The 16022-nt window shown below is 38.8% G+C and overlaps 1 protein-coding gene across 5 annotated transcripts in view; it reads left to right on the forward strand.

The window, feature by feature from the left end:
* DYM (dymeclin) overlaps nt 1–16022 on the forward strand; it is an 86318-nt gene that overhangs the window by 51484 nt on the left and 18812 nt on the right. For all 5 annotated transcript variants that reach the window (XR_014619277.1, XR_014619278.1, XM_084304538.1 and 2 more), the window contains exons 13-14: nt 5648–5761; nt 7298–7392. Coding sequence is in view for 3 of the 5 variants with exons in the window: in XM_084304538.1 (XP_084160664.1) it covers nt 5648–5761; nt 7298–7392 (209 nt within the window). In the remaining 2 variants the exon portion in view is untranslated. The remainder of the gene's footprint in view (nt 1–5647; nt 5762–7297; nt 7393–16022) is intronic.

Raw genomic sequence — 16022 nt, forward strand, 5'->3', positions numbered from 1 at the left:
AAGACGTATAGTGAGAAAATGGAGGGGATAGAAAGGAAAAAAAAAATATTTCTCTCTAAAAACTTTCCTTAACCAGTTTGAAAGGAGTTTTTAGTTTGGAAAATAAACTTCCAGCTCAGTGTTGCTTCCTTACTTGGCATTTCTTTTCTGTCTTTCTGCTAGATTAATATCTGTTTTATGTTGTCCACATAATATGATCCAAATTGTGACTAGCTGTGATGGGCCTTGACCATCTGTGCTGGAAATAGTAATGGGTGATAACATTCTAGTTTCCTAGTTTATAAATCTAAGATAACGCAGATGTCTGCACTGGTTTTATTTACGTTCCTGTCTAGAAAGTGGAAACTGTCTTTTGGGGTTATGTGAAATTATTGACATGCAAAAAGCAGGAAGCAAGCGTCCAGGTACCGAAATAAAACTTTTCTCCCAGGTGATTTTCCAGCCTGTTTTGGAGCAAATTGGTGTTTTTTCTTGGTGCCAAATGGTCAAGACTTAACAATATTTATTCTCTGAAATCTCAGATTATTTTCTGTATATATAAATACGTAGCTCTGTATGTGGAAAGTAAGAGGAGATGATACTTGTATCAAATTCCCTGGGAAGTACCTTTTAGGAAGCAGCTTTTAGAAAGAGCATTTTCGGTAAGCATGCAGATGACCGAAACATTTTCCTGAAGACTTTCTTCTGCTTCAGGTTCATATGCCTTGAACTCTACGTATGCACCATACGTGCATGTGTGTGACGTGTATATTCAAGTTCCATGTCACAAGGTCTTCTACATTATCTCATCATTATTTGAGCTTGTCGAGGGTTTAAGGTAATACCCACAAGTTTCACTCCTGTCCTCCATCATCTCTTTCCACGGTGTTCATTCATTTTAAAGGCTTTACACACGGTCTTTCAACAAATTCCTTACTGGAGAAGTAAAAGTGGAAGATTTCCCTAACATTGTTAGTGAGGATCCAGCTGTGGAGTGAAAACATAAATCACGTTTCCTTGTCCAGCTTATTCTTGCCATCACCACTAACCCTGCCAATGCAGTTCTAGTGTTTTCAGTGTAATGTGGATGTTATTTTACTACTTCCATTTTAATTACAAAAATATCTGGTTCCTTTTACCCTATGCTGATTTTCTCAGCCCTGCCTTTGCTTCTTCCATTTTCTTCTCAATTAAATCTTCGTTTTACTTAAGGCTTTCACCGACTGTCTCTTTTATTCTGTGGCTGTTCCTCCCTCCTGCTCACTCCATAGTGCCTGGTGAGAAGCATCCATTTGGTAGTGGTGCTGTGTGGCTAGGATTTAGCTATTTTTGCTCTTGGCTAGGTAGTGAGAGGTGGCTGAGAGGTCCCAGAGTCTGTGAGCCCTGTGTATGTGAGCTTCTTTGTCACCCCGACTGTCTCCCCTCGGTCAAAATTTCCGTGGTGTACTCTGAGAAACACCTGAACGAAATGTGATAAAGATAAGAGAGTTGATGGCTGTGATTCAAAACCCTCAGTGATTCCTTTATTTATAGAAAAAATATGATCTGTTATACTTCCTAAAAGTGACTTTCTTGGTCAGTGGCATTTCTGAACTCTGTGGAGGGATGTGGATAGCCAAAGACAAATGTGAGCACTGCAGCTTAACTCAGGTGCTGTTGGCAAACGGATGTATTGGTAGCGGGATCTTACAGATCCCAGGGTGGGGAAGAGACATTGTGCCTCACTTTGCCTTTATAAAAAATAAAATAAAATAAAAGGATACAAAATCATACTGATTCATCAATTCTCCTCGCCTGTGCTTTTGAATGAGAATTAGAGGTGTGTTTCCAGGTACGTATGACCAAGTTACTATTCAAAAAGTAGAGTGTAATGTAATTTATGCCTTAAACTTTCCTACGTATTCACTCCACGTGCCCTAAAGTCTGAGAGGGTATTCCAGGGAAGCAAAATAGTATGAATGGAGTTGGGAAAACATTACGTGTGTTTTTGTCAAATGTAAACATCCAGCATCAGTTACACAACTAGAATGAGCACTGTTCACTGCAAATACTTACCAAATCTTAACAAATACAGCAGATTTTTTTTCCATCGCTTGGGTAAAGTATGAAGAACAAAAGAATTTAACCCGTTTTCCTCTCTGCTGCTCTATATTCTGCGTAGTGTTCTTATAAGCAGCATGACTGCACGGTCCATTTATGGGCTATTTTCCTTTGTGGTATTTCACCCACGCTTATTTATTGGTTTTTGAGATTAATTTTAGTGAGCGCAGTTTTCTAAATCTTGTGATTATACCGACTGGTAAAGAGCTCAGGAAACCACAAAAACTCTTTTTGACTGCTGAAGCATTTTTGTTGAAAATGAATGCGGTCTTAACCGCCTGGAAAATATGATCAAAACCATAGGTCCTGTTCCCACAATTGGCTTAATGCAGTTAGGGCCCTGTAACCATGTAGAGCTCAGTTTCTTTCACTAATAATAATAATAATAATAACAGGGTAAACAAGTAAATGCAAGAATTCCCCAGAGGGGGCAAGTATTGGTGATTTTTCTTTGCTGATTTATGAAACCGTAAATAAAAGGAGATCGGATGTCAAAATAACTTTGTGGAATACTTTCGGTGGCAGCAACCTACAGCACCACTCTAGTACTTTATGCCAGAATAAATACCAATAGAGTGTAAATCACAATTGAAGTGTGTTCACTTCCATTGTGTTAAGAAATATCTCAGAAGCAAAGTTACGGGAAACGGAGAATCTCAGCGCTTGGTACGTCCAGAATTCAGCTCCAGTTGTTTGTGTCCGTGTTTTCTGCATGGTGTCCGCGAGCCTGGTGTTAAAAAGGGTCCTTAATCGAGCACTGTTGGTTAATTTTTTTCCTTAAAGAGGAGCGGACTATTTCAGGAAGATGGGGTTGTCTCAGAAATGGCAACTCGCTGGTGTGGCTTCATCCGAAAAGATTGCTCTTCTCTGAAAAGCTGCGTCGCTCCACGATGGATCTGGAGCTCTTCACCGGAGAGGTCTGCACTAGGTCTCCAAGCAACTGTGAGCTGTGGGGAAACCCAGAGTTAAATTTCTCAACCTCACAGGTTGGATTTCAGTGTAGGTCTTCCCAGAGCATTGGTCTTTCTTGGATGAATCTCGAAAAGAAAAAAAAAAGCTGTCTCTTTTTAAGCTCTTGCGCATTGATGAGGGCATTGTCCAAATGCCTCCTGAACCTGATGAAAGAGCCTGCTGTGACAAAAACTAGGAGAAATTGCAAAGAGAACGAGGACAGGCCATAATAGGGAAGAGAGTAGGTAAGAGAGTTCGATTAATGATCATTAGGATACTATTTTGAATGTCTCTTGCACTCTGAAAGAGGTTCAAGAGACAAATTTACGGTGAGAATGAAGGTGGGAAGTAAATAAAAGAAAAGTTGTTTGTTTTTTTTTAAATAAAAAAAGAAGAAAACCTCCAAAATTTTAGAGATCATACTTAGAAAATATTCTCCTCCTCTAGAATAAGGTCTAGAGGATTCTTTTTTCTAATTGGGTTTGCATCTTAATCTCTTGAATAAGAGTTTTGGTAAAACATATGTGTAATTTTGAATGTCTTGAATATTTATTTTTACTGACAGTATGATCTTACACAGTGCCTAGGGAAAATGCTGGGAAGACCTAGGGTCTTTAGGTTGCTCGAGTGCCTCTTGGGTCCTCAAAAAAACCCCACAAACACACATAGTAATGATGATCTTTCATGCTTTACGGATCGTGGTGTGCATCATCTGCTTCGTTCGTAAGGCTTTAATGTGATTAAATGTGATTTAATATTCTTACAAGACTCCTATATAGAATATTCACCCTCCCCTGTAAGAAAATGATCGTGTAATTAATGTTTTTAAAGCGTCTTCGAACTGTGCTTTCATCTCACCTGTGCATATTTTATTTTTCTTTGGTTTTGTTTTTAATGCAGAGAGTGATTATAATTATCTGGATCTTCAGTATCCTTCTGGACACAGATGTATGATTGGAAATATTTTTACGTGCTATGGCAATTAGTCCCTTAGCCTCTAATAAAGAAGTGGATTGTAAAGATGACATGGTTTCTGAGAGAAGAATGCATTAATACAGGGAAAATCCCTGTTTAAACAAGGTCATCTGCCAGTTCTGAGTTTTGATTACCAGGGAATAAATAAATCAAGAATGAGGTGTCCTTAAAAGTTACTAATTAATTAAGTTTTGACTGTTTATGTTGTTTGTTAAAGAGCTTCATCGTTGATCTAGAGAGAGATCCTTGTAGCTTGTGAGTCCGTCTAGAGTTTTTGGTGATGCTACAATTTTGGTTTCTATAGATAGAGACATCAGGGTGTTTCATATCGTGGCTGCAGCAGATGGGTTTTGAGAACCACCTGGAAATCTTCAAGAAAAACTCCAGGTTTTGATGCAGGGTGACCCAAAACAACAGCAAATGGGAGAACTTCCCTGTCTAATTACCAAATGCAAATCTTAAAGGGAGTAAAGGTGCTTATGGTGGTGGAGTACCAGAAAATGGTCGTGAACCATCAGAATAGGACTAAACAAAGATTTTCACTACAGGCTCTAGAGACCAATCTTGTTTTTTGGCAGTAGTATGGGATAACTCATCTCTTTCCCGTTCTCATGCAGTCCTGTGATTCATAATTTCCATAATCGTTAAAAACCAAACCAAACTAGGATTTAAATATCTTCAGTGTGTGTAATGCTACGGGGAACAAAAGCCAACTTCAGTGGCTGATGGTATTTTTCATTATACATGAAGTTTCGATGAAACATCCTTTAAAATATCAAAGATAAAATCTATGCAGAGTGGTAGCCTTGCGTGGAATAGTCCTTGCTAAGCAAATCTTTGGTTTGACCCAAAATTATCTAAATCCCTAAAGAATTTTCATGGTTTTAGGACGCTTCTGCTTACTCCTTTACAGTTGGTTGCTGATAATTCTGGGTGTTGATTCTCTTCCTGCAATAAGCTCTGGGATAGGGGTAAAGCTCATTCTCCCTGCTCATGAAGAGCACAAAAGGATCTACAAGCTCTTAAAAGATTAGAGAAGGTCATCGGCTGGGTTAAGGGGAGACCACCTACGGCAGGAGAAGGCTTTTGGTGTGAAGTCAGATGTTAACCTGTTGATCTGCTCTGCGTCCTTCAGCGTGTGTGCACTTGCCAATCGGTCAGAGCTTGCGTGTGCTGCCTCTTACCCAATTTGTAATGAGGGAGAACGGGAGGGAACTGGAAACCCTGTGCAGGTGGCTAGGGTGGAAGTGGAGACAGAAGTGTAAAGGGTAAGATCGAAAAATATATCAAAATACATCAAAAATAGAATATCAAAAATAGAATATCAAATATCAAAAATAGCATATCAAAATATCTCCTATACCAAAAAATATAGGAGAGTGGTGGTACAGGGCATGGAAATTAAGGACTTGTGAAATCTGATCGTCTTTCTGCACTTAGTTTACATGACTTCTGATAAACCTGATGAGATTGACTAGATGATAATATTGCATTTTTTTTTTATTTCTTTAGAATGCAATAGGTTTTGTCGCATTTAAGGCTGGAAGTTAGTTTACCTATCTTAAGGAATGTGAGAGTGGACAGCTTTTTATGTTCTTATCCAGACCTAGGTGCTAAAGAACTCCTTTTTCTTCTTTTTCAGATCCTGAAAAATATCACTTGGTACGCTGAGCGTGTTTTAACAGAGATCTCACTTGGGAGTCTCCTGATACTGGTTGTGATAAGAACCATCCAGTACAACATGACACGGACAAGGGTAAGAGTTACGTGGAGTGCTTAAGTACACAGTGTGGGTTTCAAACTTCAGCAGAGCGATTTCAGGTTCAAACAGGGTGTGGGATTTTTCTGCGTTCTGTCGCAACCAGTTGGCATCTGAAGCTACGGGATGGAAGCAAAAGGGGAGAACAGTCATATTGACTAAGCACGGCATTATGTGGTTCTGAACTTGCAACACTATTTCTGTATTATTATATATTCAATTCATCAAATAGCATTTGCTGAAGTCCTTAATTCAGGTACAGAATTCCCATCTTCAGATGAGAAGGAAAAGTTCCTTTGGCTGATGAGATGAAATGATGCCTGATAGGTTCTTTGCCTCTATTCAATCACTAAAAAATGGAAATTCCAGGTCTATTTGTTAGTGTTTTTATGAAGTAGGATGGTGGCTGGGTCGTGAGACCTTTCTAAGCTGTCACAGAGCAAAACTGCTTCAGAGCAGATTGGTCTTACGCATTTTTCATGCATGTGATTCTAAACCTTATCTTGAACATATAAGCTTTGTATTGCCTACTCTTAAATATTTTCAGCGGTTAAATGCATGGAAGTTTTTACATGAAGTAGAAAAAATGTTTTAAATACATTTTAGATTGGAAAACTTGAGGATTTCACGTTTGTGATCACAAGAATTAGAAGAAATGAGAAAGATCTTGACATACGTTTCTAGGATATGGAATCTGTTATGCTCAAGCTTAAACATATATTTTAGATCTGAAAATGGAAAATAAATCCCTGAACACTGATGCATAGAGGCTGGTCACCCTCGAGACTCAAAATAATGTCTGAACATGGCTGCATTTCTTTCCAAATTTGAATATAACGTTGCAAATCCTGCTATTACTAGTAATACCAAGTCATTACGTGGATTTGAGATTAATTCTTCTTTTCCCTTTTGAGCAATGTCTCATTCCATGTTTACTTGTCTGCGGCCAAGATCATTTGGTACAGATTTCCATCAGACTGTGGACTCAGAAGTTTGGTTCTGTGAAAACCCTTGAATTCGATAGGGCCATCATTTAATTGCTTCTCTGGTCAAATGGTTTAAGGGATGGTAACAAGAGGAGCAGAACCCTGAAATATCTTGTAATAGTTGTAAGATACATATGGAGTAGTTTCCATATATATGGAAACAGAGATCTTGAGGATATGACTACAAAATGGAGAGAGAGAAATGGAGAGGAGGAGAATTTCTTTCAATATGCTACATCTGTGATATTTTTGTAAATTAATATTGCTTAAAATGAGAAGATGTACACATGTAGATATGTCTATATGCATACACACTCTGAAATCTTTGTGAAATGACTCATAAGCCTGATTATCTAAAGAAAAAATATTTAAAATACCACCAAGTGTGTGCATTTTGGAGTTTTGCTATACGTTTTTGACCTCATCCTTTAAAGCAACACGTATCACTCTGTTGAGTGGTTTCCTGCAATAGGTGACAGCATTTATATATATATATAAAAATAAATGAAAGTTTGATGTGTTTTTTTTTCCTCTTCCTTTCTGACAGGACAAATACCTTCATACAAATTGTCTGGCCGCCTTAGCAAATATGTCAGCGCAGTTCCGCTCTCTTCATCAGTACGCAGCTCAGAGGATCATCAGGTAAATATAAACCTTCTGAAATGGACTTCTCATCCTTGGTAAAACTCAGCAGCAGAGGAACTTGAATTTTATAAGCTGTAATAGGTAATGGTGAAGTAAATAGCTGAAACTGTATCAGAGTAACTAGGTAATACAAGAATAAAAAATCATCTTTTTCTTGGATCTTTCCTGAATGCACAAAAATAATTAGTTTCTCTTATCTCAGAAATTTCTGACATTTGATTCTCCTAACAAAATAGCAGAGCAGCTGCTTTTAAACTGAAAGGTTTTCAGGGATTTGTGTAAATTATGCATTTTTAGTCATGTATCACGTTATAAAAATGCACTGTTGGCTCTCAAGTACTGGATTTTCAACTTGCTTGAGTTCTTCCTACACATTTGACAAACGATTTATTTCTTATGTCAGATGTAATGATTATTTTATGATGGGGTGCTGCAAATCTAGGCAATAAACCTTACACTGATGCTTCTCAAGTGATCAAGTATATTAGGTCGCGTAGTAATAAATACTCGATTGATCATAGAATGGCTCGGGTTGGAAGGGACCTTAAAAACCACCCAGAGAAGTAGCTGAAGTTGGTCTTTTCCATTTGTGTGTGTGTGTGCTACAGCCCAGTTGGTAAAGGCAGGTAATCACGCGTCAGGCATCCTCATCTTGGCAGCCACCGCTGCTCCATGCTCCAAGGGAAATCGGGAAGGTCCTTATTAATGCAAGCTGGAATAAGCTCTTACAGTGCTTGTCAAGTCCAGACAGTGTGCCAAAAATAAGTACATGATAATTGCGTGCCTGTACACTTTGTAAAGGGCTCGGTTAACAAGAAACACATCTCATTCTTAAACCACTGCGATTTAGGGTGTAATTCTCTCCTAGCCTCTTCTCTTTTGGTTGCCTGGTTGCAGAAGTATCGACTTGTAATCAGGATGAGTGCTTTCTGATTCTATCTTTTACCTGTTTGATGCACACACTCTTTTCATACCCTGTGATAACGAGTGCTTGAGAGCCAGCTCAAGACCCCAACGAGGCTGTGTAACCCAATTAAATTATCTTGCACTCCTTCTATGCGGCATTTCAACATCTGTGGAGTTGGGGTGCGTTGTCATCTGTCTAGACGTGCGTAGTGGAAATGTGACTTTAATGGTGCTGCTTGATTTTAGTTGTGAAATAATTGTGCTGTTCCTACTGAAGGTATCATTCTGTTGCTGGATTCATGCAGTGAGGAGGAATAACAGTGAATGACATAAAACAGGAAAATAAAATATGTACATCTTAAAAATAGGTAAACGTGGCCACCAAGATCATGATTTAATTTGTCACGGTAGGCATGATTGCTTATAAAGCAAAATACCTTAATATAAAATTAATTAAATTCCGTTGTAAAATGTTTTGTACAGCTAGGAGTTGGGCGGGCTGGTGGAAGGAGGAGTTGGTTCCAGAGGCAGGCTGTGGACTTCACTGCTCATAGGGTTGAATTTTCATTTCAGGAGCTTTCAGCCAGGGTTTCCCTGGCAGGCTTAAGTACCGTGATGGAAATAGTTTAGCTTTATTTCTTGTCAAGATACATACTTCTAAAATAATAATCAAATATTGTGGTTATTAAGAAAAATAATAGGAATAAATATTTATGAACACATTTCGTAAGAGATTAATGCTTTGAAGCATACATTGTCCTTTCTTTTCCTATCTTACAAAGTCACAGGTTTTAAATTTAACCAGCAACAATGGACCCAACTTGCTCCATGATCCCAAAGTAGAATATTTTTATTTAGGTTCTTACTCTGATTCTACTATCGGAGTGCAAGCTTGTGTGAGAATATAAACCACACTACCCTTAATTCAAAAAACAAACAAACAAACAAAAAAAACCCCACACCACTTTCTCTGTGAAGGAAAAGACCAAAAAGAAGACAGTACTTTATAAGTAAGTATTTTAGGGTGTAGGTTTTTCGATTAAATAGCTGTGAAATACTTAAAATCTGCTTAGCAATACAAATGAATAGACGGTCATAATTTAAGCCTCACCAGATGCTCTGATGAGTCCTTCCTTAATGTGAGAAGTAATTCCATTTCCATGCAAGCTTTTTCCTAATCCTGTTCTGAGCAGAAATTGCCAATTGTTCTAAATTCTTAAGACTATTTTCTGTGAAAGAATTAGCAGAAAATATTCAATATATTACACTTATGATCTCGGTAAAATACAACTTCATAATCTTGGGTAATTTGTTTCACATTCCAGCAGGCATAAAAATTGTCAGATTTGTATGAATTTATCACAAGCAGCTGCGGGAAGTAAAAATAGATGTAAAAGAGGGTTTGTGACAAGATCCAGGGCGGTATTCATTTAATGTTGGATGCGTAGACTTTGTGTATACTGAAATCTTTCCCCTTTTCTGTCCATTGTTAGCACTTGTTTGGTTTTAATTACACAGAGCTGTGTTATCAGCGATGTGCCACGGATATTATTCCACTGTGCTGTGACTCTGTCAAGAGCTGACATTTGTAGTATTTTTAAATTATATTAGCAGACTTACTAAAAAAAAATGGTAACAAAATGAAGAAAAAAAACCCATGTTGAAGTCGCTGTTGTCACAGATGATGAGGCTACAGTCTCTAAGCAACAAAACCCAGCCAGGTGGAGTGCTACGTACCTGCTGCAGGGTTTTTTCCTTTGCTTGCTGCATTGGACAGCTTCTCTGCTGTCAGATTCATTTGTTCTGCTTCGTTCGACAGGTCCAATTAACCACAAAGTGAACCGACAAACCTAAGTGATCCTGTTATCGCAGGTATTCAGTTTGGCCCTTAAAACCACAAGCTCCTGGGCATTAATTCCTTGATCCTATTTGGAGAGGGGTTTTATGACACTCAGCTTTTCGACAGCTAGCCTGCCTGCTCTGGGATGTGGCACACAGTGCAAATGAAGAAGTCTTCCCCTGAACAGCAGGATTTTGACATCTCATCACTGAGTCATTCTAGTAAATTACTGACAAAAAGAGGACGGATTACCTAAGGCAAATGTTTTTCCTCCATCTCTATGTAGGGATGTTTGCTGTTTCCTAAGCAGGCATATACCACTAGAGGTTGCCATACACCTCGCTAATTAGACGTGAACATCTAACATTAAATGAGCTTATGGGGCTAGTTCTACCTTTTTCCTATGCTATTGTAACAGCTCTTTATGTGCATGGCTGTGTGACCCACCTTGAACACTTTTCCCCTTTAGATAACCTCAGAGAAATATCCAGAGGTGGCACAATTTTACCTGTGTCACGTTTCATTGATTTCTTTTGCTGTCTGGAGACTTCAGCTTGTTTCACCTCCCCAACCAAACCATTTGTTTTGTGGTTTACTGTGTGTATTATTTGATTATTTTTTTTACTATCATTTCATCTTATGGGATATTCTCAAAATATTTATGAAAGCTCTTTAGGAATAAGAATGCATCGTGTTGCTTTAAACTGCACCTTTTGAGTCCGTTTAAAGACCATTTTTAATCCAGTGTCATCTCGAAGTTTGTCTTGAGTCTGTAGAAACGTTGCATTGCTGCTGCAAGGTATTTGTTAATAATTAGCAGCTGTAAATAGCCTCAATTGGCAAATTTCATACTGGCCGAAAAGAAAGCTTTCTGGAGTTAGTGCTAGGAAATACGCGTGGCAGGACTGCAAAATGTAGTGCCCATCACAGTGCTCTTTTAACTTGATTTATTCCTAAAGAAATCTCTGGACTTTCTTAATGTGGCTGTGTGTTTTATAGTGCTGCCTGTGAAACCACGTAGCTGGTTTGTTGAAATACGGAGTAATTTGAATCTAGACTCTAATGATTTTTATCGACTCCCAGATTAAAACGTGAGCTATAGAAACATTTGCTCTGAAGGTTTTCTTCCATCTTTATGATTTTTTTATCACTTAAATTCGTGCCTTGCTCCTAGGTACCGGTGAACTGCTTGAATGCTTGGCTTTGCAGAAATGAATAGTGACTTATTTGCAGAACAAGTTCACTGCTTATCCAAGAACGGGTTCGTTTACAATACAAATATGTGCTGGGATGGTCAATCTGATTTTTGGTTAGTGCACAATGTCCCTTATTGTAGTGGTCATTGTTCTTGCAGTGTGTTCATTCGTCATCCTCGTAGAATGGCACATCTTTGTAATGCTCCTGAGGTAATTTGATGGAGTGCTAGACCATTTATCTTCCCTTGGTATTGTTTCTGCCTACCTTATTATGGGTCTTACATAATCAGATTAATTTGTCACATTATCAGTTGTTATATTCTGTTATTCTTAAAAGAAGAGGGCGTGTTACTTGCCTCCTCTTTTCCCTAGACGATCAGTCGTTGTTTTTTGTTGTTTTATTTTTTTATGAATTAGGAACGAGGAGAAAATTAATCATATATTTCATGTCTTCTTGTGTTTGGCAGACTGATGCTGGACTCTGTAATGCATCTGTTCATTAGGTGTGGTACCCTGGCCTTTTTTTCCTGGCTTGTGACTATTTAAAGTGTTTTCTTACTTATTTTATATATAATATATAGGTGAAGTGTTTTGTTTTTTTTAAATATGTAGGTGAGCTCACTTAACCTAACTTAACTCCTTAAAATGAGAGCCAAAAGGAAAGCTGAGGCTGAGAAACACGTTCACATCCCTGCCTTGTAAGTTTGAAATCCTATTTGCTTTTCCTTCTGGCAGCTTTTTGAATTTGTCCATGCTAAGGCCCTGTTCAGGTCTGCACGTGGAATTTTTCTGTTTTTATGGCTTTGGGGAGAAATTGAAAGCTCTCCTACCTTCTTCACAAGCTTGATTGCTAAAGCGAAAAAGAAGTGTCAGCGTAGTTTCATGCTTATCATCATTTCCTTGTAGTATTAATGTGTTTTGGGGGATTGGGACTGCGGTTTCATTTGTTTTTTTGCTTTGTCTTAAGCTAAATTTCCCTCAAAAAGCATCTCTTTGTACAGAAGCAGCAGAGATTTTGCGTTGGCCAGGCAATTGGTTATTCAAGTAGTCCGGTTTGCGCGCGCCCTACAAAGAAAGGAAAACATTTGTGCAGCAGCGAGACCTGTGATCTGACCTGCTTCTTCAGGCCCACATGAAACTGAAAACTCTGAAACGATTGTGCGAAGGTGATGAAATTAGAACTTAACCAATTGCTTCGTAACATTTCCTAACGGCGGCAATGATGAGATGTAATTGCTGGCTCCGAAGCCGCTAGGCTGCTCACATGGAGGAAGATAAATCCATTTCTCTCCCACGTGGCTTTTCCAGGCTGCGAGCCTTCTGATTTTCCTGCCTTTTTATTCCCTTTGATGTCCACGGTGCTTTTGGGAAGCCCTTTAACATTCAGCTTCCTCTTTCATTTGAGTATGGCAACGGGACAGTCGGTGCAGAAACCTAGTGAAACCGAGTTACCCAAATCAAAGGCGGTTCTTAAGGAGCAAAACTGGAATAAAAAAAAAAAATAAATTGCCAGGTTTCTGCATGAATGCTTCAAAGCTGTTTGGTTTCTAATTTCATTCTCGCTTGCAAACTTCAGGAAAGGTGCTTCTCATGCAGGAGTCTGGCTTTTAATTGCTAGAATTTCAGCGTGCTCGGCACTGCAGATTTTAAATGAGGCGTGCGAGGTGAGTGAAAGAAAGTAGATGAATGGAATATGCAATACTTCTGGCAAACTCATATTTCTGGCTTTATTGCATCAGGTATTAAATGAGAAAGAACCATGTTTTTCCAATATGAAGATGCTTCTATTCTGAATTTGGGGGTGCAACTCTGTGACCCTATATTGGAAAAGTTTGATTTCAGAAATGTCAGCTTTCAGTTCTCAGTAAGCAAAGAGCAAGGTAAAAAAAAATAATAATAATAATAAAAAAATGCCAGTAGATAGAGTCATAGAGGAATAACCTTTATTTTTATTAATGCATAAAAGAAAACTAGTTGCTGTGCCCTTTATTACTCTTCTGTGGGTTATAACAAGGTATTTGCATTGCTCAGAGCTGCGTGGCTTGGAGGATGCTCTGAAACGTGCAGGTTTGCATCGTGCCATACGGGAGCCTGGACTTCAGCAGCAGTTTCTCAGTGCAACCGCAAGCCTGATTTGTAGGCAAGCCTTTTAAGTTCTGGGTTCAAATTTTAATTGGGCAATTAAATCCCAATTTACCTTTCTCTCTATCATAATATCCAAGCGTCCATAATGGCAAACCCTTGAGAAAAGGCATCTGATCTCACACCGGTGTGTATCAAGAGACTTCACAAGTCACGTTACGCAGTAATAAAAGATCAAATTCTGCAAAGTGCCCTTGGAATAAATGCCCTGTGGCCAGAGCTGGTAAAATATTGAACCGCCCCAAGCATCAGCTTTCCCTTTTTGTAACCAAAAGCAAATGAATAGAGGGCGATGAACAGTTGCACTGAAGCAGTGATTTCTGCCTCTGCAGGCGTTGGGAGGGGTGTCGTCACCAATCCCTGGTTTCTAATAGTGATGTGTAAATATCTCTGCTCTGAGCTGTTTAAGAGTAATAGGTAATGATTTCCCTTGATTTACTTCTTCATCGCACATAGATTATACCTGTGCTAGAAGGAAATTACCTTAATGAAAGTAACAGAAAGGAACCTAGTCATGCTGTTGCTAAGTTTTCTAAACAAGAGGTGTTTTCTTTTTTTTTCTAAATCAGAATTACGCTGCCTTTCATCACCTGTGTTCATGCCCTGCAGGCCTGACCGTGCTTTGGGAGACCAGTTGATAGAAACGATGGCATCCTCTAAATCCTGTCCCCTAAGACTTTCTTCAGCTTTAGATGACCTACCTGCAACTCAGCTAGCACGTTTGATTTTTTTTGTTGCCTGTCCTTTGCTTTGGTGGCGTTTTACTACGTGCTGCGTGCCTTAGATTTTAGCACTAACTCCTACTCAGTATCAAAGGCCACAAAAATGACCGATTGACACTGCCTGGGAAGTCAGAATTAGAAGCCTCAAAGACATTTGGAAGCCTCAAAGACATTTTGCTTTTAATGCTGCTTAACTTTCAGATAGTTTTGTAGCCTGGTAGATTAGAGGAGAGCCGACTTAAATCCAACCTGGATGTAAATGATACCCTATTTATGAGAAACTTCTTTATAATGAGATTGACTTTTTTTCCACGCACAGCAGTGTGGTACAAAAACCATCATCCCATTTTTATGGGATGTTCCGAGTGAAAAATGAAGGGCTTTTCAGAAAGGGGCCTTCGTGGTATCCTAGTGTGCCGACTGCGTTTGAGAGATGACATTTGGGGAAGGAAAGATCAAACAACTCCAAGCGACCGAATCTGAGGTTGGATTTTAATCCGAGGGCTGGTAGCAGAAGATGTGTGCACAGCAGGATACTCAAAGAGATTTTTATATCACCTATGTAACGTTGGGTCTCTGGTAGTCGCAGCTTGCTCTTGCAGAGTGGATCAATTTTCTACTGAAATCGTTTGCTGACCTGTAAAATGTAGACGTCGTGATAATTCTTGCATCTCTTGGGGGGAATTCATTGCTACAATTCATGAGGCTTCTGCCATCTAGGAAACCGTGCAGCACTTCAGCATCTCTCAAGCCGTAAGTCACCGCTTGGCAGAATGTGTGAGTAGTGAGCATAATTCAAATTAACACAAAATGTGGCCTCAGAACTAAAATTCATTGAAGTCTTGATACCTATTTCACCTGACACCAGCAAGTCCATCACTAAACCATGTCCTAAACCATCCACATCTCTTAAAAACCTCCAGAATAATGTCTGTGGAATGTATTTTGGTTTTTCTTTTTCCCCAGTTTGCAAATTGATCGTGGATTATGTAGTGTGGGTTTACTGCTAATTGCTACATGGCAGGACAAAGCTTTAAAAACGTTCCTCTTTTTAGCAAGTTCCAGAAGGAACAGGCTTACACATAAATTGATTTCAGCATTTTTCCATATTTCCAATGAAATTGGACTATTTTCCCATTCAGGGCTAAAGAAGCTGTTTGCACTTTCCACCTGCAGGTAACAAAAACAAACCACTGTGACCAACAGCAAGCCAACAAGAAATCCTCAAAGACAAAAAGGACAGCAGGTTTTGTGACTTCTAATAGTGGTCTGAAAACTATCGTTGTCCTAGCAGAATTATAGAAACTGCAGTTTTGCTTCTGCAGTTTGTTTTGAATGGAACATATTTATAGGACAGCGTGCCTTAAAAGAAATAACCAAGTGATTCAAGATGATGACTTGCTTGAACCTGTCTTTTATCTTCAGTTGGAAGCTATTTGGCTCATTAACTGCTCGATTGAGATACAACGTGTACTGTTTCCTTTTTCAGAAGTTTTCTTTCTGGAAAAAAAAAAAACAAAAACCTGTCAACTCTGATCTAGATAGATGAATGAGTAGTGAACTTATCAGGATTTACCTGACAAACTCAAATTGGATTCTGGCTGTGAGCAAGCATCAGTATAAAATAATGCAGTCGATTCTAAGTCCTGACTTCTGCTCTTGTATGGCTGCTGCATCTTTCCCATTTTAACTGGTGTCAGTATTTATGTGCAATGCTTTACCAGCTTTGCAGTTGCTCATAGATCTATGCCACATCGATCTATACACATACATAAAGAAATATATATGGATATATAAAGAAATCTGGCTTTTGGACCCCCC

The sequence above is a fragment of the Netta rufina genome (genome assembly GCF_964035555.1).
Source record: "Netta rufina genome assembly, chromosome: W".
NCBI lineage: Eukaryota > Metazoa > Chordata > Aves > Anseriformes > Anatidae > Netta > Netta rufina.